General features: G+C 44.9%; 1 protein-coding gene across 2 annotated transcripts in view; it reads right to left on the minus strand.

Annotated features, from left to right (window-relative positions):
- Positions 1–24,490, minus strand: part of CALB1 (calbindin 1) — a 242,345-nt gene that overhangs the window by 173,660 nt on the left and 44,195 nt on the right. For both annotated transcript variants that reach the window (XM_069621326.1, XM_069621327.1), the window contains exon 3: positions 17,306–17,380. In XM_069621326.1, the coding sequence (XP_069477427.1) occupies positions 17,306–17,380 (75 nt within the window). The remainder of the gene's footprint in view (positions 1–17,305; positions 17,381–24,490) is intronic.

Raw genomic sequence — 24,490 nt, forward strand, 5'->3', positions numbered from 1 at the left:
ATGTCTCCGCAAAAAACTGCTACATTTTTGTCAATAGACATTTTTGTGGGGACAATATTACATGGAGCCAGCTTTAGGGTCATCTGCCTTTGAAGGAAGACACAAGCCCGACGAAGAAGCTACAATGAGTGACACACAAGCATCATCCAGCGTCCATCTTTTATGGACATATTTGAGACAGTCGAGTCCTCGAACTACATCCGGCTGCACCGCTGACTGTTGTCATTCCTCAGTCACCAGAGCCATTCGAGACGCCTCCACCAGCATCCGCCAACCAGCACAGAGACAGCGTTTCTTTGTCCCGAATTACCGCGCTGGCCAGCCTGCAGATATGCGTCCAGCCTCGCTTGCTGAACTGCCTTCCACCTGATACCCGCAGTGGTCCCCTGCCAATAACTCTGTCTCAAGGGCTGCAAAGTGCCCTGGAACTGCCTCGCACCAAGAACTTCTTCAGCAACAGGTACATTGTGGTTCTGCCTAGAGACAGTTACAACCCTTTGCCCCATTGGTGCTGGAGCCGAGTAACCTTGAACAGTAAGATTGATTACTTTACCAACTACTCTCCTATCAGTATACAGAGTGCATCCCTTTCCTTTGTGAAACTGTATGTTCTCTGTGTTCCTTTACATGGTGGGTCGTATTTTGTAGTGTGCTAGAACTGTCTGTTGGAGTAATAATAAAGTAGATATTTTTATACAACTTTTACAGGACAGTCCCTTTTATCATTCAGTAATAATTGTATTTTAACTGTGTTGCCACTAACCAACGATCCATTACCTTGCGGATATAATCCTGCTGTTCCGTCCACATTACCAAAATTGGACAAGGAGGTCTTATAATTCACTTGTATTCCAAGCTGTTCAGATCCCCTCTGGTGTACTAGAGGTATGGTGTTGATTGATGGTTTAGAAATCAGTATTCATCCCTGGACCGCTGGTGCCCCAGAACTTGATACTTCACACTGGCACATCCCGAAGTGATTGGAACTGGGCCTGATAGGTCATGTGACAGTTGTAGATAGTAGTATCTCTCAGTCTCTAGCAAACCCACATTTGTCACACATTGCAGGGAAGGTGATCAATGCCCCCCAATCACTACATCCCCCAGATGCCACACCTCACATCTCTCCCAAACCCCTAGTCTACCAATCTTCCCAACTTCCAGGACAAAGGTGTTTTTCCATAGCAGCTGAACAAGGGTAGCCCTGCCCCGCCAACCCACAAGTCAATGGGAATCTCTCCATATTTGCCAGCGTTCTGGATAATGAGCGAGAGCAGCTGTCTCTTTTGAGAGCTATAAAGAATATGGGTAGGAGGTGAACCAGCCATCCATCTGCTTTAAGCCTTGACATGTGGCAGCGACAATTCCCCATGCAGCCAATCATTGACAACTTCCAGTTGACCAGCCCAGCAAGAACTCTGCATGTTAGAGAGTCTGATACCCCCCTCCCACACCGAACGCTGCAGTGTAGCCAGAGCAATACTCAGCTGTCCACCCCCCCAAAGAAGGGTCCGGAGAGCAGCGTCTGCTCAGTCAAATTCAACCTTGGGAATCTGCAATGGGGCATTCTGAAAGGACATACATGTACTTTGGGGGGGTCAACATCTTAAATAGGGCTGCTTTCCCATGTATTGTCAACGGGATGGATCTTCAGCGAGTGACATCCCGCAAGAACCTATCTGTGATGGGATGTAAATTATACAGCACATAATCAATCAGATCCAGACCTACACACACGCGTAAATATTTCAAGCCTCAGCTGAGACCCAATATGGACAGTTCTGTGGAGGATCATTCCCCGTCCCCTGGAAAAGGACAAAAATTGACTTATCCCTGTTCACCCTCAATCCGCTAGACACCTGAAAGTCCTGCGGGGTATGCATGACCCAGACACAGGCCACCTGTGGTCTACTTAGGTAAATAAAAAGATTGTCTGCATATAGCGAGACTTTGTCCTCACCCCCATATCTCCAACAGAAGCCAGACCACGTCTGGCCAGTTCTTAAGAGGATGGCCAGTGGCTCAATAGCCAGTGTGAATAAAAGGGGGGAAAAGCCAGGGAGGACACCCCATTTACCCAGACCTCGAAGGTCGGAGACGAATATCACAAACACACCCACCCCAGGAAGCTGTCCCTGAATCCCAATCCCAGTCCTGAATTCCCATAGGACGCTCCACTTCACTGAGTCGAAGGCCCTTTCCAGGTCCACTGAAAGAAGCGCCAACGGCTCCTCCAGCATGTGTGCCTGAGATATAGCCATGAATAACCTGTGAATATTCATCCTGGTGGATTTATCAGGCAAAAAATCACATTGATCCGGGTGAACCAAGGATGTGGTGACTATAGTGAGGCGCTTCGCCAGTACCCGCGCCTGGATCTTAACCTCCCCATTGATGAGGGAGATAGGCCTATAAGAGGCACAGGACTCCGGTGGGCTACCCGCCTTGTGAATATCAGTTATGCAGGCTCTCCTGAGGTCCAGGGGAACATGCTGGTGGCCCTCGAATGAATGAACAAATTGTGTATGTGCGGTAGCGTTGTCTCAGCCAATTTTATCTCGACATCATTGTAAAACCCATTGGGCCAGGGGCCTTCACGGATCTAAGATGCAATATAGCAGCCAACACCGCCTCCCTCGTAATATCTGCCCCCAGGGCGTCCCTCTGAGCAGGGGTCACCTGTGGCAAGACAACATGTGCCAGGAAGGGAAAGCCCCCCATCTGATCCCCAATCTGTCGGGGGCTGTAATTAAAGCTCCTCATAGTATGTGGCGAACAATTCTGCTATCCCCACATCCTTCACAACCCGTGTCCTGCTCAGACTTGTCACCTCCCGTCTTTCGAACCAGGCCAGCATTTTGCCAGCACGGTCACCAGACTCATAGATCTGGCTTCTTTTCAGCCAATGCGTATGCTTAGCAGTGTCTGGTGCAGTGTTCCGGAGTAGCTCCTGTGCTCGGCGAACCTCCTCCAGCCTCTCCAGGTTCCCCTGCGCCAAGTATGCCTCCTCTGCTACCCTCTCCTGCTCCTCTGCCTCCCTCTCCACCTGTCTATGAACTTTCCTATGAGCTGCGACTAGGGTAATCACCTCACCCCGCCCATAACACCTCCAGACTATGTACTGTACCTGTAATATTGTCAAAATATTCATTAGCCTTGGAGGCCACCCCCTCCAGGAACTCGGAAAACCCCAAATCGTAGCCATTCCTATGCCACAGAGTTCTTTCCTTCTTTCTACCCGTATCTAGCTCCACAACCAAATGGGGGTGGTCAGAGATGCCCCTAGCCAGGAAAGTAGACAACCTAATCTTATGTATGTCTACCATCTGGATAAAAAGATAATACAACTAGAACTGGCAACTCCAAGAAGGAGAAACCACTATCCAATGGATGCACCACTCTCCAGGCGTCTACCAACCCCATCGCGCAGGCAAATGTATTCAGCTTCGTGGGCGCGCTGACCTGTCTACCCCTAGCATGCATATGATCCAGTGTAGAATCTACAATGTCATTGAAATCTCCCCCCTGGATCCACCAGTCTGCCTGACAGCGGCATAGGGCTGTTTGGATTTCGTTCAACAAGTTGAATCCCAGAGGTGGAGGGGCATACATGCACACCACTCCCCAAACCTCTCCCCAGAGTTCCCCAGTCACCAAGACAAATCGCCCCCTCTGGTCCTGCTGCACCTCCAGGAACCGAAAGGAACTCGTTTGTGTAACAGTATCAGGGCGCCCCTTGCCCCCTTAATAAGCCAGCATGGATCGCCGTGCGGTAGTCCGTGCGCTTGAAGAAGTGACATTCCGACCCAGCCAAATAAGTTTCACTGAGGAGGACAACATCTGGGAATGCCTTTTGAGAATTTATAACACCAGTCGTCTTTTAATACTTGACTTCAGCCCATTCACCTTCCATGTTAAAAAGGAAATTGTCCTAGGCCTATGCTGCCCCGTCATACATGTGAGTAATATAAAACCCTTGTGTACAGGCACGTTATAAATGCCACATTATATCATATCATACAGTTTGGTAACCAAGGTGGCCCAGTCCATACCGTGACTTGGGCAAACATCGAGCAGACCTCCCAACATCAAATCTCCCTCAGTGTTCCAATCGTCGAACAGACCTACCTAATCCAACCATTCACACCAAACAACCATCAGTGCAAACGAGAACACCCCCACACACTTATTGACTATTACAATGCCTTGTATTTTGGGGCCCCACAGAAACTTCTCGTCTGATCACCAAAGCAGAAGGACACAGTTGACAGCATTTTAGGAGTATAAAAACAAAATAAGAAAAGGCACGGTGCGAGAGCAGAGCGAGTAGAGCGCTCGCTTTGACATCTGGGCAGAGCCTGGTGACGCAGGTTCGAATCCCGGCAGGGCCAAACTCAGCCTTTCATCCTTCCGAGGGTCATAAATGAGCACCACACACCGTGGGTAATAAGCAGCGCTCAGATACCCGAGGGTTCGTAGCGCTATATAAATGCTAAATGATTATTATTATTATCTGCAATGACTTAATATATTTTTTTATATACATTTTTTTAATAGAATGAAACAAACGCATCACAAATAAATGTGTAAATCCAAAGGAAAGTAACCACATATTCAAATAAGATAAGAGATGACCTTGACAACTACAAAACCTTACTTTGTGAATTAATATGCAAAAGGGTTGAATAAAGGTGAATACAATACAGCTATTGAACCAAATCAGGTGCCAACAACAAAATACCTCCTCTTGGGGATTTAGTGAAAAAGAGACCGTAGAGGGGGCAGAGGTGCAAGAGGGCTAAGAATAGAAGATAAATAATGGATAGGGAAACAAAGGGGTGAGAAGCCAGAGCCAAGGAATGAAACCACTGAGGCAATAAGCTTGATAAGCTAATGCAGTGGGCTGGAGGTCCTCGCAACCTAATTAATGTCCTGGGGAAGCAGGAACCACAAACAGTGGAGATTATTTACAGTCCTATGTGGTCTTTACATAATATATTAGGAACACAATAGCCCACCGCATCTGCAGTCTGTAGTCAAAAGACAATAATGCAAACATCTGACCAGGGAAATCCTACCCTAGTGCTATGTGTCCCCTTGCGACAGCCTCGCTGTTTAATTAATCACCATTCCCAAAACCATTGCTCACAAAGAGATGTTTTCATAACAAAACCACTTGATAGCGCGTATGACTATTTAAAAAACCCACTTTAATCTGGAGACAATTCAGGCAAAAGAAACATGTCCGATGCATTTCGTACTATAAGGAGCCCTTCTTCAGGGACATGGTCTGTCTCTTTTTTGTCACTTATATGAAATTAATTTGTACAACATCAGTCTGAATTCTTGAGAAACCTCTTGAGATAGATATATGTCTCATACAATCGGATGGATGTTATTAACACCCCTAAACCCCATCATGATTCCCGATTGTATTGAACAAACAAACTCGTGTTCTTAGTGCGGTCCCAACAAGTACTCAAAAATTCACCACATAAACGTTGCAAGAAAACAAGCCTTCTTCTGGTAGATACTCAGTCTGGTATAACATCCCAACACACACGAGGAAGGCTCTCTCGCTCATGCACTTCAAGACAGAGGTGAAGATGCTACTGCTCAAAGAACACCTTACCCATTGCAGATCTTGAATCCCAGTTGTGCCTCCTTGACTCTCCCTTCTACCTTCGGTACCCTTACCTTCCTGTTGCACTGCTCAATTGTTTCCCAGCTAGGATGAAATTATAGAAAATCCATACATAGTCCCAAACATGTGACTCCCGGGAGGATAGCTCAGCGGCAGCGTACGCGCCTTGGAAGTAAGACGACACGAAGCAACACAAGTTCGATCCCCGGGTCTGCGCTTAGAAACCTCTGGGTGTTTAAACGAGTTATAAATACGCAACTAAGCGAAAAACAATTACGCAACTAAAAAACAAAACAATTCCTGTAACAGCGCCTCGATGCCTGCGGGCTGTGTGAGAGCTATAAAAATGTAAAATAAATAAATGTGTAATATGAAAGGCTTCATCCAAGAGAAAAAGGAGGACTTTAGGCATTTGAGTATAACCCCATGACATTCAACCGAATTGGTTAGAATCTCTCTGTGCCATTTATTTGCAGAGAAGCCCTCTCCAAGGCCACTACGTCTGATAAATCTTCAATAACCTTATGGTGATGGCAATAGCTCTTAGCAACCAGTGTTTTCTCAAGGGCTGGAGCAGGACAAAGGCAGATGTAGCACCCAACGCAAACATCTTAGGATATGGCTTGACCTATCACCAAACCAATCCTCTCTGCCATTTCAGTCCAGAAAAAAAACACATTTTAGTACAGGTTTTCATCATTACCACCTGTGTTCTAAGAGCAGCTTTACAATTCCAACACAAGGCCTTATCTACCAATTCCCAATCTATGTATTCTCTTAGGGGTGCAATACAGCGAGACATATATCTTCCGCCGCATGCATTATATCTTAAGGCTTCTGGCTCTGGAGTACGTAGGGTTTAGCCAATTCGGTTTGAAAGCAGCCTAAATGTTCCTCCTGCTGGCCAATTCATTATCACATTGGGAGACTGTGCATTTCATAACCCCTGCATACGCCCAACTTGTTTTCTTACCCAGTTTTAGAAAAAAGATCCAATATACCCCTTGCTGGATTAAGCATCAAAACAAAAATGGAATCAAAATCACAGTATGGGAACATGATTTCCAAACCTAGCACATCTGGCTAAGAGAGTGTATTCTCAAACAAAGAGAGGGATGCTGGACAATTAGATTTCAGGACTTTTTTTCCAAATGGATTAAATAATCCCTTTGAATCGGCATGTTTTTATAAGAGTCTTCTGTAAGAAGTACGATTTTGACTGGGAGGGTAGAACTGAATTGTCTTTTAGTGTGTACAGGGATAACAGACTATACATAAAATGATGGGAGGCATTCTTTCATAAAATATCCTTCAAAACACCAAAAGTTGGACAGAAACAGAAGTTTTTGAAAGAATAATAATAGTGGCATGAACTCACAACAAAAAAGAGTACGATGGTGGTTGAAACAAGGGAACATGTGCACGTGAGAACAGCAGAGACATCCCTAGTTATGGCCGCTCTTATTTGAAGTGGTAGATAGACAATTGGCAGGGCATGTTTAATAAGGAGACTCAATATTTCAATATTAAGGACACAAAATACAGATATGTGGGCAAACTGACACATCATTTCAAGGTATATTGTGTAATGAATTAGAGCAGAGGTTTAGGTTGACAACAAATGTAGTAGACACTATAGAAGGACCAAGGGGGGAGTTTTGGAATGATATATACAGGCAACATAAAGGAAGGAATGATTTCTTCCCGTCAAACAACTTAAGGAATTAGCCAGGGTGGCTCAATATGTGCCATTTGGGTAAGAGAATGACTAGAATGCATGATGGTGATTTAAAATTCCATGACGGAATGATCTGCTCAGCATTTGGGTTACCGAGATTTTCTGTATTATGTTTCCTCAAATTATCAGCGTTGCTTGAGACAGGGCTCGGCCTGGAACATTGATTGAGGACGGAATCCCATGTATCATGCAATTGTGAACGATCTACAAAACATATGAGGCACGTGTAACACATTTAATGTTCAATAAAAAGATATGAAGCAAAGGATTATGACCTGGTGGTTTTCCACCCGCTACAGAGGCGAGTGCCCGCCCCTTATAATGCAATCCTGTCATCCAGATGGTTATATCCTCTACCTAACCCGGGGCTCTATCCAGGTGATTGGCTGGAATTCTACAATCCATGTTTACAAAGGTGATTGGCATAGTCCTCTGGTGCCTCCCATTTCTTATGCATCAAATGGATACTGGTGTGTCTAGTATTAGCCAGAAGGTCACCTATCTTTATGCTCTTATTAAAAAAAGAAAGCAAGAAGATGCTGAAGCTTCTGCAAAAAACATGATGTGAAACTGGCCTGACCTGAGGACTTATCTCTTTTAACATCTTTCAAAGTATCGGAAATGTCATTCTTTTATAAAGGCTTTCTCAATTTCAAAGGCTCTATCATCCTCCTAAAATCTTTTAATGGCATTGTCTGAATACAATGATCAATCTTTCCTATGCTGGGATCATTTCCATCCGGGTATAAAAAGGAATAGAAATGTAAAGACTAGTAGTAACAAGAGCTGTATGATGAGCTTAGTTTCAAACACCCAAACTGTTCTGACAACTTTCTATTTCAAGTCCTTTTTCAACCCTCAGCCTTTAGTCCACATTATAAATCATTCTTCGGTGCGTCTCACAAATAGTTTCCAGACAGTGCATGGGCAGAAACCCAAGATGGGAACCCTATCGGAAGAGAGTGAAAGGCGCCTGCCAGCTCAGGTCACCGAGATCTGGTGACTTCAACAAGGGAGCGTCTCACATGCATGCCTGGAAAAGGGTCTACAGGCATGGCTGCGACCCCCTAGACCACCGAGATAAGCAGTGAGAGCGCATCCATCTGTACCATGGCCAGTGAAATCACTGTGACCGCCCCTGCACTTCGCACCAGCCAGAGCATGGACCTTCAAGTGCTCAGCAGACTTCTGTGCGCAGAGGTAAGTGCTGTAAATTCCTGTTGCGTAGCAGGGGTGGAGCGTAAGAAGACAGGCATGATACAAAACCACTGCCCTTCACAGTTCAACTACCACAGACCCGCTGCACCATATTCGACATTTGTAATCAACCAGAGAATAAAAGAGTTAAACAACTGACTACTGTATAAAGAAAAAGGGCCATGGAAGCTGTGGATAAATGCATATGACACAAGGCTGACCACACACAGTTCATAAGTATGAGCCAGGCAGAGACCACTCTGACATGTTATGTGATCCACATGTGATTTGATTCTAAGAAGTTAACATCCTGTTACAGACTAATGAAGGCCCTAATGCTGTCCCCTTTTCTCGTCATGAAGACAGTGGGGTAGGAAATTGGATCCGGTTTTTAGTCCTGGCTTAATGTTTAGCCTTCTTGAAAGCCAGTTCTCTTCCCACAATATCTTTGCTATAATCCTGTAAAATGCAAATGTTATCACAACACCAAAATAGGTGAGACCTTTTGCTAGAATCTTTCAGGATTCTTTTTTTACCATGACAGCAATCGTCAGTGGTTTTGCAATCTAGGGGTCCCCTTGGCGTTTACATAGGTATTAGAGGTGGGCACGTGGTGTGCACTCTAATTTTCCAGAGGGCACAAGTATAGATGCAGAATGAACCAGTGTTGTATTACACTTCTGACCGCTTTCCAGACAACCAGCCAAGCTAATCATATTCATGAGATTGTGGTTTTCAAGTTTAGAATGCTTGGTTTGTGTGCCCAGAACCCCCAGTCTTGGGGGCTTTGTGTCACCACTAATGTTTCCCGATTGGCAGTCAGGCAACCTGGTGGCCTGATAAACATGACTTTAGGTGCTAGCACGGGCAGCACAAAAGAAAACAATTTGGAACTGCGCATCACTGTATGCCCTAGCGCAACATTAATGGTTGGACATCTAGAGTGTGAACCTTCAACTTAAGCAAGTCAATTAATTTACTAATAATGAAGTCAATTAGGACTTCAGTAAAAGTCAGGTAATATACATGATGAATTAATATCATACATGCAACAGTAATAGTTTGAATAGTAAAAAGCCATTTAAAATTAGTGAAATATTGTTATTTTGTTTCCATTATTTTCAGAACGTGGTTCCATCAATGAACTGATAAATATCCGCTAAATTGATTAGTGCATCAGCAAAAACGAGGCTTCCCTAAGGTAGGACTGTATGTCATGACTGTGATTAGCACAGAAGCAAGTTCCCCTGATGAAAGCCCAAGATTCATTTGCAAGTTGGATATAAACATGTACATGTCGGGAGTGGTGGACACTGAAGTTTCAGAAGTGCCAGCATGTAATGACGTGAACACATGCAAAATGTTCACATGTAGGAATAGAGGCACACTTTTGAACAATGTGTTGGTCATTGGATGCACTAGTACCTGAATATTTCATAATGATTTGTTTATTGATTATTGTTAGGTTATTTTAAAATATGGTATTTCCTAAAGTAGTACAATTAATTCTATAAAATTTAGAGTGAAAACCAGATGTGCCATTTTTTATTATTTGTCGAATTTATGTGTGTCAACCTAAATAATTGGAAGTATGTTGATAATAAAATGTATTTTTGTTATATAATTTAGTACGTTTGTAATGTACATATTTCAGTGTGATCCTATTAACTATGTCTAAATGTAAAGGTAAATCCAGGACACAAGAGAGGTTTACCTGGATCCTTCACACTTGTATTCCAATGTAATTGGGACAGCTTTCAACTAATCAACTGTGCAGGGATTTTCTGATCGAAAAATAGCTGACTTTTCGTCAAGAGATTTAGTTGGAGGAAGAGAATGTTTCACGTTTGCCGAGTTTAGGAGGTATTAGAACTTCTAATCAGGGTAAGTTGGAGTGCTGGACACAGGGCTTTGATCCCCCAGAGGAGATGTTTAGGGACGAAAACTAGGATTTCAACCTTGGAGCCATTGAACTTGAAGTTGTGTGGTCCCTCCAGAATTCCATGGCTGTCAGACTTTTGGATGCAATGTACATGTTTCCTATTTGTCTGTGAAACATTGATAGATTAATCCACTAAGATGTTTTAGGTTGGATGGTGCACATAAAACACAGTGGGTAAGACAGGATTACCTGTCCTCTGGGAAATAAGTGAAGCGATCTGCTTCATCTCTGGCCGTTCTACTGCAGCATTCTGATAGCGGCTTGACAAATAGGCCATCAAAGAAATAAGTAAAGCTTGGATGGCAAGGCAATATATAGAAGTCAAACTTATGACTACAAGAAGGCCTCCATTGGACATTTTCGCTCATCCACAATTTATATCTGCATTCAATTTCAATTGGATTGCCTGCTGGCCACTGGCATTGTGAGTTCAGGGAATGGTAATGAACCCCTGCCATGCTACTGCTTCTGTGATAAAACACCAGAATCAGTAGGGCACTTATTATTTAGCGTTTGCTATATGCGATTGTAAAGAAAATAACTGCGGCTGCTCGTGAGAACGTCAACATTAGGGAGACACGGTTCTCCAACGTGTTGTGCATGTCAACTAAACTTGCATTAGTCACCTTTATCTGCTGTACATGCCTTCGATGCACCCAAATATGTTACCATAAAGTTGACCTCAGTTGACAACACACTGGGGGTCATTACGAGATGGGCGGTAGCCATGGTGCTATTAGCACCATAGCTGCCTCCCATGCCATGTCCGAGTCCGGTCTTGTTCAATGGGGATTTACTGGTGCAGTCCGACCCTGGCGGGACTGGTAAGTCCCCATTGAACAAACCATTCCCCATTCCCATTTGAGCCCCCATAGGGCTCAATGGGAATGGGGAGTGCGCTAATAACTGGCTCGCGAATGGCAAGCCCGTTAATACTGGCCTAGTCCCTTAGCGGGACCCATAAGGGAGGTGTGGTCAGACCAAACGTTCCTTACGGTTCCCTCTAAGGGACCTCTGAATCGGGCGGAAAGGGATTACCGGAACCAGTCTCCTGCCCGGTATCCATTACCGCCTGACTCGTAATGACCCCCACTGTCTGGAATTAACAGAATTCAAATACAAATACAATTAATACAACTGCATTTGGAGAAAGCACAATTGTGTTGCTTTGTTTGTGACAATGGGGAGGGAGGAATCCATATGAGAGAAAAGGAAGATGTCTTTGTACTTGTCACTGTTCCCCTTGCTTGGCCTCTTTCAATCTCTCTTCATTTATTTTAATAATTGAGGCGAGTTAAGTACTTAAATTGCCTCTGGACGAAGGTGTTTCTTTTAATCTGTTTGTGTTTTCTAGCAACTAAAATATCCACGGCCTGACTATTAAGCTTTGCACAAGAGATTAACACATGTGAAACATGTGTCTTCACATATGGAGGATTTATATCGATTAACATAACTAACACGTGATGGAGAGCTGCACAAAAAGGGAGGGAATGCGGAAAGAGCAGGACAGGGGGGGCCACGGAGAGGGCAAGTAGGGGAAGAGGTGGTGAGGGGGTCGATGGGTGACGAGAGGTCCCTTGAAGAGCAGGATCTTCACTTCCTTCCTGAAGGGCCTGAGAGATGGACCTATTATTCCAGGATCTGGGCGCCTAGCATCAGATGACCTGTTTTCTGGTTCATCCGTTCCTTCATCTTGTATATTCTAGTTTGTCTATGTTGTTACCAATGCAGCACAGGCTGGCAGATGCTGAGCTGTTCAGCCTGGCAGAATGGAACTTTGCCATTGTTTTGCATGCAACGCAGGCCGCCTCAATGTGTTCCGGGTTTGTAAATGCTTCCAGTGTAGGTCTCTGGGGGTTGGAGGATTGCGGAGTGATATGGTTATGTTTCTCCCGTACTGCTATGTAATATGCTGCGGCATTCTGGGTAGCTTTCGGTGGAGTCAGGATTCCGGTGAGAAAAGCATTGTTCCAGTCCTAGAGGGAAAGGATCTGGGCCTTGGGATGCTTCTGAAGTCTGTAGCTGGATAAAGCACTCGGTTTGTTTTCCAAAGGAGGGCGAGCTAGCGGGAGGCTGTTTGGGGTTTCTTGGCAGTGTGGGAGTTAAGCTGAGGAGCAAAGCCACCAGGTTTCGTTTCTGTCACCCAGTTCTGGATTTGAGGGTGTCTACTAGAGTCCCGACAAGGAGGACTTTTGTCTTCATGGGGTGCAGTTTTAGCATGGGCTCTTTTGGGCATTACTTCACACTTAGTAAAGTCAGTACATGTCTTAACACCTAAAACACTTTTTGTAAATGTTTATTTGTTGACAAGTGGTTAATGATCGATAAGATAATTATTGAATGTACTTCTTATCATCTTGAGAGAAATGGTCATTCTACACATGTCCTGAAGGAATTCTGCCATACCCCACCTTGATATGCCTGTGTATTGAATGCACAGATGAAATAATCATACTGAAGAATTGTACTTGCATGCATGTTTGCTTTATGCTCTTCATGTGCCAAAGAAGCATTTTTGACGGAATTAACATTTTAAAAGCTGATGAAAGAGTACATGACCCTCCGACCCCGTCCTGTGCATACATTCTCCAACCAGTTACTTTGAGAGAGTCTAGGCTGGGCCACCAAGCCCCACTTTAACATTGGCATTTTCATAGTGGCGGGAAGTTGCCACGCTGCAAATGTTTATAGCTTTAATAGGTTTTTGCAATCGGAAATGTAGTTGCCCAGTGCAAATAGTGTGCAAAGGTTCCTGGAACATGGTGTTTCTATTGGTCCTATTCTTGATCGCTATAAAATATGTTTTTTTCTCTAGCTGCCACACTCCTGTTGGAATGTGTTTGCAAGAGTCCACATACCTGAGGAGTAGGGATATACCCTTGCCTCTCTCTTCGGTCTTCCCGCCTTTCATCTCATATCACATCTCCTTTCCCCACAGTGCCGCTGCCTGTGCTCCCTTCTGGGGGTCACCAGGATTTACACACCAGTAATATCATTCTGAATATCGCTTGCCTTTCCTCCCTCTCCTATTACCCTGTTCAGACTCATGGGCAGACATACATCTCCACGCTGAGGTTTCTTCACAGAGACCATGCACTCTATTTAGAGGCCTCGCCTACGCAACTGCTCTCCTTTTGATCACGCCTCAACTGCCCTAAACCTTGTCGAAATGTACGTTCTAAGCAACAGCTATGCAGTGCCAGAAGAAGCCTTCGGGCTACATGTGGACCTCTGCTAACCCACAATGACCATGCATGGTCCATTTCCTTGTATGTCTGTAGACTTCCGGTTTGGATAGCACTGTTAGGAAATACAGATTCCACCCAATATCTGGATGCAGCCGCATAGAGTCCCTACCACGGCATATTTCGTGCAGGGCGAGGTCACCGTTCCGTGAACCCACAGAGAGGCCTGCAGGACTCCAGAAAGTAAGACTTTCACACTACTTTCAATCTGCCTCGGAAGGGCGTATCTGCTCGTAGGAACTAGGCCGCGTGGCGTGAAAATACAAAGTCAGATGCACCCACCTCCGCCGCACACTGTCGGGCCTCAACTGGCTATCGTGTCCAGCCAGGCAAGAAGCATTCTGCAAATGTCACATACTGAAGAACTGGAGTTTATGCTACGAAATCTATCATGCTACTAAATGCCGCGTGAAAAAATAACGGCTCAAGGAGATTCTAGCCCTGCACAATCTTGCACAGATCCCCAGGGCATATCAGATGCTCCACTTCTATTCACCATATTATACTAGTTTATAAAATAGTAAACACTTTCTCCTGCTTCCAGATTTCTGAGATCACTGGAATGACTGAAATGTCCAGAAGATTTCAGTGAGCGTCAAACACTTCAGGCCCGATTCATGGAATATTTTGCTCCGTTCAAAGTGTTTCTGCACTACTGAAAAATGACTTTGCACTGCCGACACAAACCCTGATTCATGGAACTGTGCAATGTGTATTTTTGCAGTGCAAAGTCAGCGCAAAGTTAGTTCAAAGTCATGTTTGCAGTACATGACTTTGCAATGCAAAAATACACTTTGCACAGTTCCATGAATCAGGGTTTGCGTCGGCAGTGCAAAGTCACTTTTCAGTAGCACAAAGTCACTTTGAGCCGGGCAAATATTCCATGACTTTGCTTCATTTCTCTTTAAATGTTAGTTGCAATCCCTGCAGATGAATAATAGTGGATCGAAAATTGATTGCCAGCAAAGTCAATGTATTCAGTGAATGAACAAAGCAGTTCACACCGAAGATGTGTTCGGTTGTTCCATGTCAGGTGAGCGAAGTTCATCCAGTCTTGGTTTTCTCTCTGTGCTTGGGATTTATACAGGAAATCAAAACACGGAGGGGAGTGTAAAGCAACACACGGGCCTGCATAAACTATTCCCACCTGAGCTGGGGCATCTTGAGACCTCTGCATAGCGAGTGTCCACACCCGATTAGACAACCCTTAGTCACATTGCACATCCTGTGGCCTCTGAACCAAGGCGAGGCAGCGCTCGACTCCTGGCACGGTTGCTGCTGGTGATGTCCGCAGTGGACTGGAAACAGTGATCCGCCGGCGTGATAGGCCCTCATAGAAACGAACGCTCCACTGAACCATGCAGGCTACCGTTGGCACATGCAGGAAGCAGAGTCAGCATCGCATGCAGTGAAGACCCACCGGGCCTGCAGACTCCTTGCTCGTGCACATTGGGCGCCTAGATTTGCTGAGATTGGACGGCCCCACTGTCTTTCCCTGGCTTTAAGGCTGCAATATTCAATGAAGTGCAATGGGGACAGTAACACTTATTTTTACGCTTCAAAATCCCCAAGAGAAATGATCAACATGAGCCTTCTTTCCAAGAGTGCTTTCTTTTTTGTGAGGTAGGGTGCTTCTTAGTTAGTGGTGCCTGGAAGACAAACCATGGATATAATACTATTATCTCATTCCCACCAATAACAGAAGCTGCAGATTGTGCCGTGTGTGGCACGGCGCTTCCACGGTGCCTTTACTAGGGCTGGTACAGCCACAAAGCTTCCATTGCGGACATGCATGCAGAGGTACATCCGAGCTATGGGGGCGGACTCAACCAGCAGGCCCATACTGTGCTCGCACGGCTCTCAGGGTGCATGCAGCCCACAGCGCACCCTATTTATTTATTTATTTATTTATTTATGACATTTAGATTGGTTGATGATGATGAAAATTGAGACCTAAGGCCAGATTCACAAAGTTGCAGTGAAGCAAATCAGGCGATGCCCTGAGCACCTCAGCATCTCAGGTGTGCTCTTGCTACCTCACACCCGATACCCCCATTTTTTTAAAAAAAAGCCAATCCCCAGTTGTGTGTAGCATCTTTGAGATACCCTTCATCAAATTTTGGTAAATCACGCTTGCCCATGATTGCCTCAAATATGCCCATGGCAGGAGTTCCAGATTTGCTCCATTTTTAGGCTTTTAGAATAAAGTATAAAGCAGTAGGAGTCTGATTTGCTCCAGTGCAAATCTCTGTGAATCGCGTTCAGTTTCTACAACTGGTTTACCCTCAGCAATGCATAATGAGGTAAACATTGCCCGGCAAAATCTTTCATTTCCATTTATCCCAGCAGACCTTGGAGTCGCAGGAGCACACAAGCTACATGGATGGTCATGCTTTGAAGTGGTGCATGTTAAACCCTGTGAATGTTTGTATGTGTATGTACGCCCTAAAAAGTGGTATTGGTTCCCCACACTACAGTGTGTGTGTGTTTAGTTACACGCACACACACACATATATATATATATATATATATATATTATCAATGGGTGAACAGAGTAATCTGCGTGCCTCCAGCCCAATGTCCAGGGAACCTCTGCACCGCCATTTTGCGCCTTCGAGGGTCAAGGGACAGGCACTCAGAAGGTCAAGCAACTGATGAGCTGATTTAGAAAACAGACTGTTTTTAGTCTGGGAGTGACCCTAAGGTCCTAAATCAATTCTATTTAATGACATCCCCGAAACAGCACCTTGGGCAAGGGGTCAGCAAGCGTGCCTGCACACATGTGTGGTGGTTGCTGAGAAGATTGCTCTGAGAAACTGGAAATCTACTCGCATGTGGAACATTGAAGCGGGTCTTGAGGCTAGGATCAAGCTAGCCACGAGGAAAATGGTTTCATATCTCAGGAAAGACGGTGAGGAATTATTCTGAGCCCCGCAGAGCTCCCTGGAGCGGTGTGAGGGAATGGTTGATCATCTCCAAACAGAACCCACCCTGACTGCCACCCTTCATTCCTATCATGTAATCTAATTCGTGTATTTTCAATAACGTGCTCGATATGCAACTTAAGCACTCTTTTATCTGGCATATGATTTGGTGGTTGAACATAGGAACTCAAGCTTGTTACATCGCCTTATAGTTCTGGAGGGCATTTAATAGGAATTCTTTGTTTTATCAGCTGCACAATTAACGGGTGCACCCAAGCACCCTTCGACACCCTACTCTCTCAACTGACCTGGACTGCGGTCCCCGAGGGCGTTCAACCTACCAGCGCTTTGAGGTCATACCAATGATATATAGAGCGCTATATAAATGCCAAATAACATAACATAACGTATTCTCAGAGTCGCATGACTTAATGCCCTCATTCACATGGAATGTCTTCAGCCTGTATGCACGTGTGACCTTGATGTAGCACTGTCAGTGGCTCTCTGTTTCTTAAGGTAATAACTAGTTGCACCTGAATTAGAAATCACATCAGCACAATATCACAAACCATTTAAAAACATATGTTGTTAAGACACCAAGGGGAACCTTACCTCTATTATTCCTATTTTGCCATCTGCGTTCTCGCCATACTGGTCCACGAAAGCCTTCATTTTGTCCGACAGATCCTAGAATTTACAACAGTGCCGTAATTAGTTATCTGACGGAGCAACACATTTCAGGTTTCAATTTGAATCTGTAAGAGCTACGGTCAGAGCACCCTTAAATTAGCAGGAGTTGAAGATGGCTTTGTATCGGATGGGTCCAGCTGAAGGATGCGCCACACATTGGAAGCCGATGACAGGAATTGATTCCCGCTCGCTTCTGTGAACCTCCTAATGTTCTGCCCTTTGTAATGGACCAGTGGAGAGGTACGTAATGTCTGCTTTGTGGGAATGTGTACCGTCACTGTTGAAGATGGCCAGGCATTAGGAGAGCAGTAAATCCCTATACGTTCATGCAGCTAATACAAAACCTCGCTGAACCAGGTTATCTTAGTAAGTCTTGTGGCCTAGTGCCCAGGATGGTGACCTTGGAAAATGGGGACCTAGATTGTAATCTCTGTTTTGTCTGCCCGGACCAACTGTGTGATTCTGGGCAAATTACATCTCAAAATGGGAGCTGAATTATAAAGATTTAAAGGATAGCTGTACAGTGTGCCGTCTAAAATACCTTTCGAATTACATGTTCCCATCATCATCACCTCGCTGTTTATTCAATCAGGCCCCCACTGACCTCACTCACAATTCACTGCTTGATAAAGAGCACCACATTTTTTAGATGCTTCACCTCACCGAGAGTAACTGCGCTGTGCAAACTGCTTGGAAGCTCCTTGGAACGAGGCCCATGCCATAACTAATAAAATCAGTCACTGGCACATATCCTGTTATTATTTGTACAGCTACTCACACCATGCGCCAGGCATTGGCATCATTTGCCCTGTCACTCATCCCATTTGCCAAGTACGGTCTTCATATGCCCAGGTACTCACATAATGAATCACATACTCTCATGAAAGGTTTAGCTAGTCACACCACTGCCAGGTGTTGACATCCCATTCTAATATATTGCCACCATCGCCATACCTTGCCATAAGAAAACCCAGGTACTAACACCATTGTGAGGAATTGCCATCAAAAGCCCAGGTAATCATACAATTGCCAAGTAATGCCATCAAAAATACAGGACCTCACAGCATTTCCAGGTGTTGACATCAAAGACCCAGGTAACACCAATATTGACAGGTATTACCATTAAACCCCCCCTGCTCACTATTGCTAGGTATTGCCATTAACCCCCAGGTACTCATACCATGGCTTGGTATTGGTATCTCACATTAACCCTGTGCTCCGTTGATTGATTGATTGATATTTTATTTCTATCGCGCTCGTACACAAGTGTTTCAGAGCGCGACAAGGCAAGGGAGGGGAACAGGGGAGAACAAACAGCGATCTTACTAGGCCCAGTGACATTGAGAACGCGCAAGTGCATGGGAGAGGGGGGAGGGGAAAAGTGCATGGAAGGGGGGGAGAGGTGGAATGTGCGAAGCAGAGGAGAAACAGATAAATAACAATAAATAAATAATAAAGGCAACAAACAGTGGCAATGCAGCCAGCAATTTACAAGTGCTAGGTTTAAGGCAGCAGACAGGATAGGTTCGATAGGTGCAGGAAGAAAAAGGGGGGGGCTGCATGGGTACAGATACAGACCCCAGTGCAAGGGGTGGCCTGGAGGCAGTGCGGGAGGGCGACAGGATGAGCAGGTACCTGGGCCCAAAAGGCAGAGGGTGGCCAGGTGCACTGTGCCAAGAGAGAACAGATCAGCAGGGGAGAGGGGGAGCGAAGGCAGAAGAAAAGAGGAAGGTCTTGAGGTGCTTCCGGAACCGGAGATGGTTCTCCTCAAGTTTTAGAGTGGTAGGGAGGCTGTTCCAGAGGGAGGCCCCAGCCGAAGACAGAGATCTACCCCCAGCTCGTTTCTTAGAAAAACAACTGACCCTGAGTGAGTTGGAGGTAGAGGAGCGAAGAGCTCGAGAGGGGAGGTATTTGCGGAGGGATAGCTGAAGGTATTTTGGACCCAGGCCCCAGAAAGCCTTCTGGACAATGCAGAGGGTTTTGAATTTAATCCTTGCATCCACTGGGAGCCAGTGAAGAGATTTCAGAGCTGGAGAGATACGATCCCAGGGCTTGAGGCCAAGGACAAGTCTCGCAGTCCTATTCTGGATTAGTTGCAGAGGGCGGAGAGTAGAGGCAGGTAGATTTAGAAAGAGGCTGTTACAATAGTCCAAGCTAGAGAGAACCAGAGCTTGAGATACCATGAGCTTCTGGGGGAAGGAGAGGAAAGGCAGAGTACCTCTGAGGAGGTGCAGTCGGAAATTTGACTTTTTAGAGACCTCAGAGATGTGGGCAGAGAAGGAAAGGGTTGAGTCAAAGATGACTCCGAGGTTCTTAGCCTCGCAGGTGGGGGTAGGAGGAGGGCCAAGGGAGGCCGGCCAGAGAGTGAGGGGAAAGGATGGTGAAGGTGTGCCGATGAGGAGGATCTCTGTCTTGCTGGCATTCAGACAAAGATCATTGGCGGCACACCAATCTTGAATGGCAGTTAGGCAATCAGAGATGAGAGAGGGAGAGGAGGTGGCAGAGGGCAGCCTGAAAATGAGTTGAGTGTCGTCAGCGTAGCACTGGAAATTTGAGCAGAAAATGGCAATGCAGTGGGCGAGCGTTGCCAGGTATTGGTTGAAAAGCCAGGACGAGAGGTTAGACCCCTGGGGAACACCACGGGTAGAGAGGAAGATAGATGAAAGGAAGGACCCAAGTTGGACCTGGGAGGGTCGATCTGAGAGGAAAGAGGTCAGCCAGGCCAGAGCCTGATCAGTGATACCCAAGTTTTCACGGAGACGGTTGAGCAGGATGGTATGGTTGATCGTGTCGAAGGCAGAAGAGAGATCGAGGAGGATGAAGACAGAGGGAATGTTAGAGTCAAGGTTGGTGAGCAGATCTTCACAGATGTTTAGGAGAGCAGTTACTGTACTTCTGGCAGCTCTGAAGCCTGACTGGTGGTCATGGAGACAGCCAACAGAATTGGAATGAAGGTTAAGCTGAGAGATGGCCACCTTTTCCAGGAGTTTGCCAAGAAAGGGAGTAATGGAAATTGGGCGATAGTTAGCTGGACAAGAAGGATCAGCTGTGGGTTTCTTGAGAAGAGGATGCACAAAGGAGTGCTTCAGAGGGGAGGGGAAGGATCCAGAGGCAAAGGGGTGGTTGCAAAAATCAGCAAGGGCCGGAGCGAGGGTGTCAATGTGATCCTTGATGGTTTTAGAGGAACAGGGATGAACCTGTTTTGAAGAGGCTTTCATAGATCGGACTTGTCTAGCAACCTCGTCAGGGGTGAAAAGAGGAAAGGACGAAAAGGATGGTGGAAGGGTGGCTAAAGGAGGGTCTGCAAGCGCAGATGGAGAGGAGGAGTGTGGGTGGAGAGGGTGGACAGGATGTCCTGGGTTTTTGAAATGAAGTGAGAGGCAAGGGCATTGCAAAGAGCCTTGCACTGGTCCCCTGTGGCCAAAAGGGTTGACTTTAAGTCCCTGTGCCTAGTTCACAAAGCTCCCTATCACTTAGGAGCTGACTATTTGCAAAGTCAATTCTATCACTACATTCCGTACTTAGTGGTGATACCGGAATTTCGACTCTCCAGGGTTGGTGGCCGAGCCTTTTCAGTCTCCGCCACCAAACTCTGGAATAAGTTACCTATATCATTGAGACGTACAGAGAACCATCTCGTTTTTCGTCGCATTCTTAAACCCCTTCTGTTCTAGGCCTTCTCCTTTGCTATACAGTAGCTTGACCTCTGTGTCTGGTCTTCGTGCCAAGATGCCCCTGGGTAGATGTGCACGCTATACATTTTGGTAACATAACTGTTAGCGAGAATTCTCATTTCTGTGCCAATTCCCTTCAACCTTAGAGACCCCAAGCTCTTTTGCTGGACTTTAGGACTTTTTCATTTTTACCCTGGAGTGAGTGAGGCCTTTTTCTCACTCTCTTGTGTGTTTTGACCTACATTGGATTATGTGTTTCCTCTGTTTTTGGAGTCTGACAAACTCCATAGGCATCTACTTTTTATATGGTGATACACAGCACCTTCAGTGCTGGGTCACAGTGAAATCCTTTATATTCCTCATAAGGTTTAAATACCTTTTCTTGTGTGAACTACTGTTCCCAAGAATAGTAAAGTGAAATTGACTTTACTTACCTGTTCCTTTTTATGTCCAGCACACACCATCTTATGTGGAGTGCTGGGGGTTTACCTAGTAGCCCCTTATCCTACATTCTCATGTAAAAATAAATGATGTTACCCACACTACCTTAAATGGCTGGTGGCAGTGGTTTAATGTTCCTACCATTGTGCTTTTCTACCGCAGTCTGAGCCCACAGCTGCAGTACAGCACCCATGGGTGACCATTTAGTCAAAATGGACCGGTCTTCTTGTGTCAACATTTTCTGTTTGTTTGGTCATTATTCAGTTTTAGCCTATGCGTTGAGCCATGTTTCAGCCCTTTGTTCATTTTGCCATTGGCGGCTTCAGCCCTGAAGCCCGCCTCTGGCTCCAGTGTGTCTGGAAAGGCAGGATGTGAGGGAGGTTCCCGAAACTCCCCTGTCTTTTGTCTCTAGGAATGCCTGAATGCAACCAGCCCTGATTGGCTGGCTGGCTGTCCTTTCAAAGCCTATCAAAATGTTCTGGTCTTGTGTGTGACTCCTGCCTTCCCCATTCTCTTTGTGATTCCCACCAGATCTGACAAAGCTATCTTTGCTTCACACCTATTGCGCTTCTCATGCTCAACCACTGTGCCCCGCACAGCACTCTTAGGTGTCTGCTTCTAACTCTAGAAAGCTGCACTAATACAATACATCTGTAAATAAATTAGTCTCAAAGGTTTGCAGACTGGAACTACAATTTAATGTTGCTGGTGGTTGGGTCAGGTGCTGGGTTTCCTCTTCTGCTGGACTTATATTTGTCTTCCTTAAGTAGACTTTTGGAAATAGAAAAAATGATGAGCAAATATTTTATTTGAAAATGATTGTTAGAACCTTAACCTCTTCAGTGCTAAGGGCACGTATGTTGATCCTGAATTCCCATAAGGAAGCATTGTAGGCTCTGCCCAATCCCGCTATTAACCGGACCCTAAAGTTGTTGCGTACCAGAAAACGAACTCAAGAATTTACGGTATTTACCCATCACAGGCCAGTGGTTGACAAGATTAGTTTATTTTGGAAAACTTCAAGCCTTGAATTCTTGATATCTTGTATATAGAGTTATCTATATGAACAGCTTTAGTGTTATCAACAATGGGTATGCAATCACAATGCTTTGTTTTTTATGATTAGATGTTTAAACAAAGGTGTGCTTAAGTTGTTGAGTCTGAGCAGTGCCTAGATTTTCAAGTCATCAGACACCCTTGTTTCCCTTAAGGTTATGGTCCACCAGACTCACTCTCATTGAACTTCTGACCAAATAGCAGCATTCCCAAACAAGCCGCTGTATCACAAACGTATACAATTTAGAGCCAGGTGGGACCTTTTTAGAGGCAAGACCACGCTTCACAGAGAATCACAAATCGGTGGTCCTAATTTGGTCAAGTTGCATGACAACTGAGAGGTGAGGCAGAGAAGGTGGTCTCTGTGCATGCCCCTATTTACAGGATGCTGGGCTGGCTATGGATGGTGGTGCCTCACAGCGGGCTTCGTGAAAGAAAAAGTGTCTTTTGTGTGGAGTAATCAAAAAAAGGGGAAGGCACAGTCCCAGATTTTTTGTTAACGGGGGAGAAATTCTCAAACGGGACCCAACACTAGGGAAAACAGAAGTGCCAGAAGGCACAGAGAATTAATTACCCCTTACTACTCTAACTCTAGAGATACGTGGAGATAACAATATTATGGTCACATATACCTAAACCCAACAGACATCGCTACCATGAGAAAACATGTAAGACTAGAAAAAGCAAAGGCATTCACCCAGAGAATTTTTTTTTTTTAACATACTTTTAATCATGTAAATATTAAAAAGACAGAATCAATTCCTACATCCAGGTATCACAAAGGTACCAAAAAACTAAAAAGACATAAAATACACATAAGAGTACATAAATGCGTCAACTAATGACCCTATTTTAGAACAAATTCATAAGCTATATTGCCAGTCTTTAGACATTAGCTGAGGCATAGGTTGTCGACATGTTTCGGCCCACACAGAAATTGGACATTTCCTCAAATGTCCATTCCGAAAGAAGTATAATGGCCATCTTCAGGACATATGATTTCTTCACACTTGGTCTTTTATATGATGTGGATGGAACATCATGGATTTGTTTGCTCTAGAGAGAGTGTAATTCATTCGATGATACAAATTCATCCGAGTTGTACATAGATATTTAGACACCACCGTTGTAAACTATACAACAGCTTCACTGGCAAGCGTGACCCTTGAGAACGAAGCGATCCGACGAGCGGCTCGCGGATGAATGCGACGAATTCACTGCCTTGTATACAGTGGACATTTAAATCTGGGAACTGACTCATCTCCCCACGAGCGCTCCGTGTGTGGGCAGCCCTTTTTGTACAACAAAGCACCTTGTCCCCAAAAAACCTTTTCCGTGAGGAGCCTAATTAAAACAAGGACAAGGTGATCCTTGCCAGTGAAGCTGTTGTATAGTTTACAACGGTGGTGTCTAAATATCTATGTACAACTCGGATGAATTTGTATCATCGAATGAATTACACTCTCTCTAGAGCAAACAAATCCATGATGTTCCATCCACATCATATAAAAGACCAAGTGTGAAGAAATCATATGTCCTGAAGATGGCCATTATACTTCTTTCGGAATGGACATTTGAGGAAATGTCCAATTTCTGTGTGGGCCGAAACATGTCGACAACCTATGCCTCAGCTAATGTCTAAAGACTGGCAATATAGCTTATGAATTTGTTCTAAAATAGGGTCATTAGTTGACGCATTTATGTACTCTTATGTGTATTTTATGTCTTTTTAGTTTTTTGGTACCTTTGTGATACCTGGATGTAGGAATTGATTCTGTCTTTTTAATATTTACATGATTAAAAGTATGTTAAAAAAAAAAATTTCTCTGGGTGAATGCCTTTGCTTTTTCTAGTCTTACATGTTTTCTCATGGTAGCGATGTCTGTTGGGTTTAGGTATATGTGACCATAATATTGTTATCTCCACGTATCTATAG

Source organism: Ambystoma mexicanum, chromosome 5q (assembly GCF_040938575.1).
Source record: "Ambystoma mexicanum isolate Mex_15411 chromosome 5q, UKY_AmexF1_1, whole genome shotgun sequence".
In the NCBI taxonomy this organism is placed as follows: Eukaryota; Metazoa; Chordata; class Amphibia; order Caudata; family Ambystomatidae; genus Ambystoma; species Ambystoma mexicanum.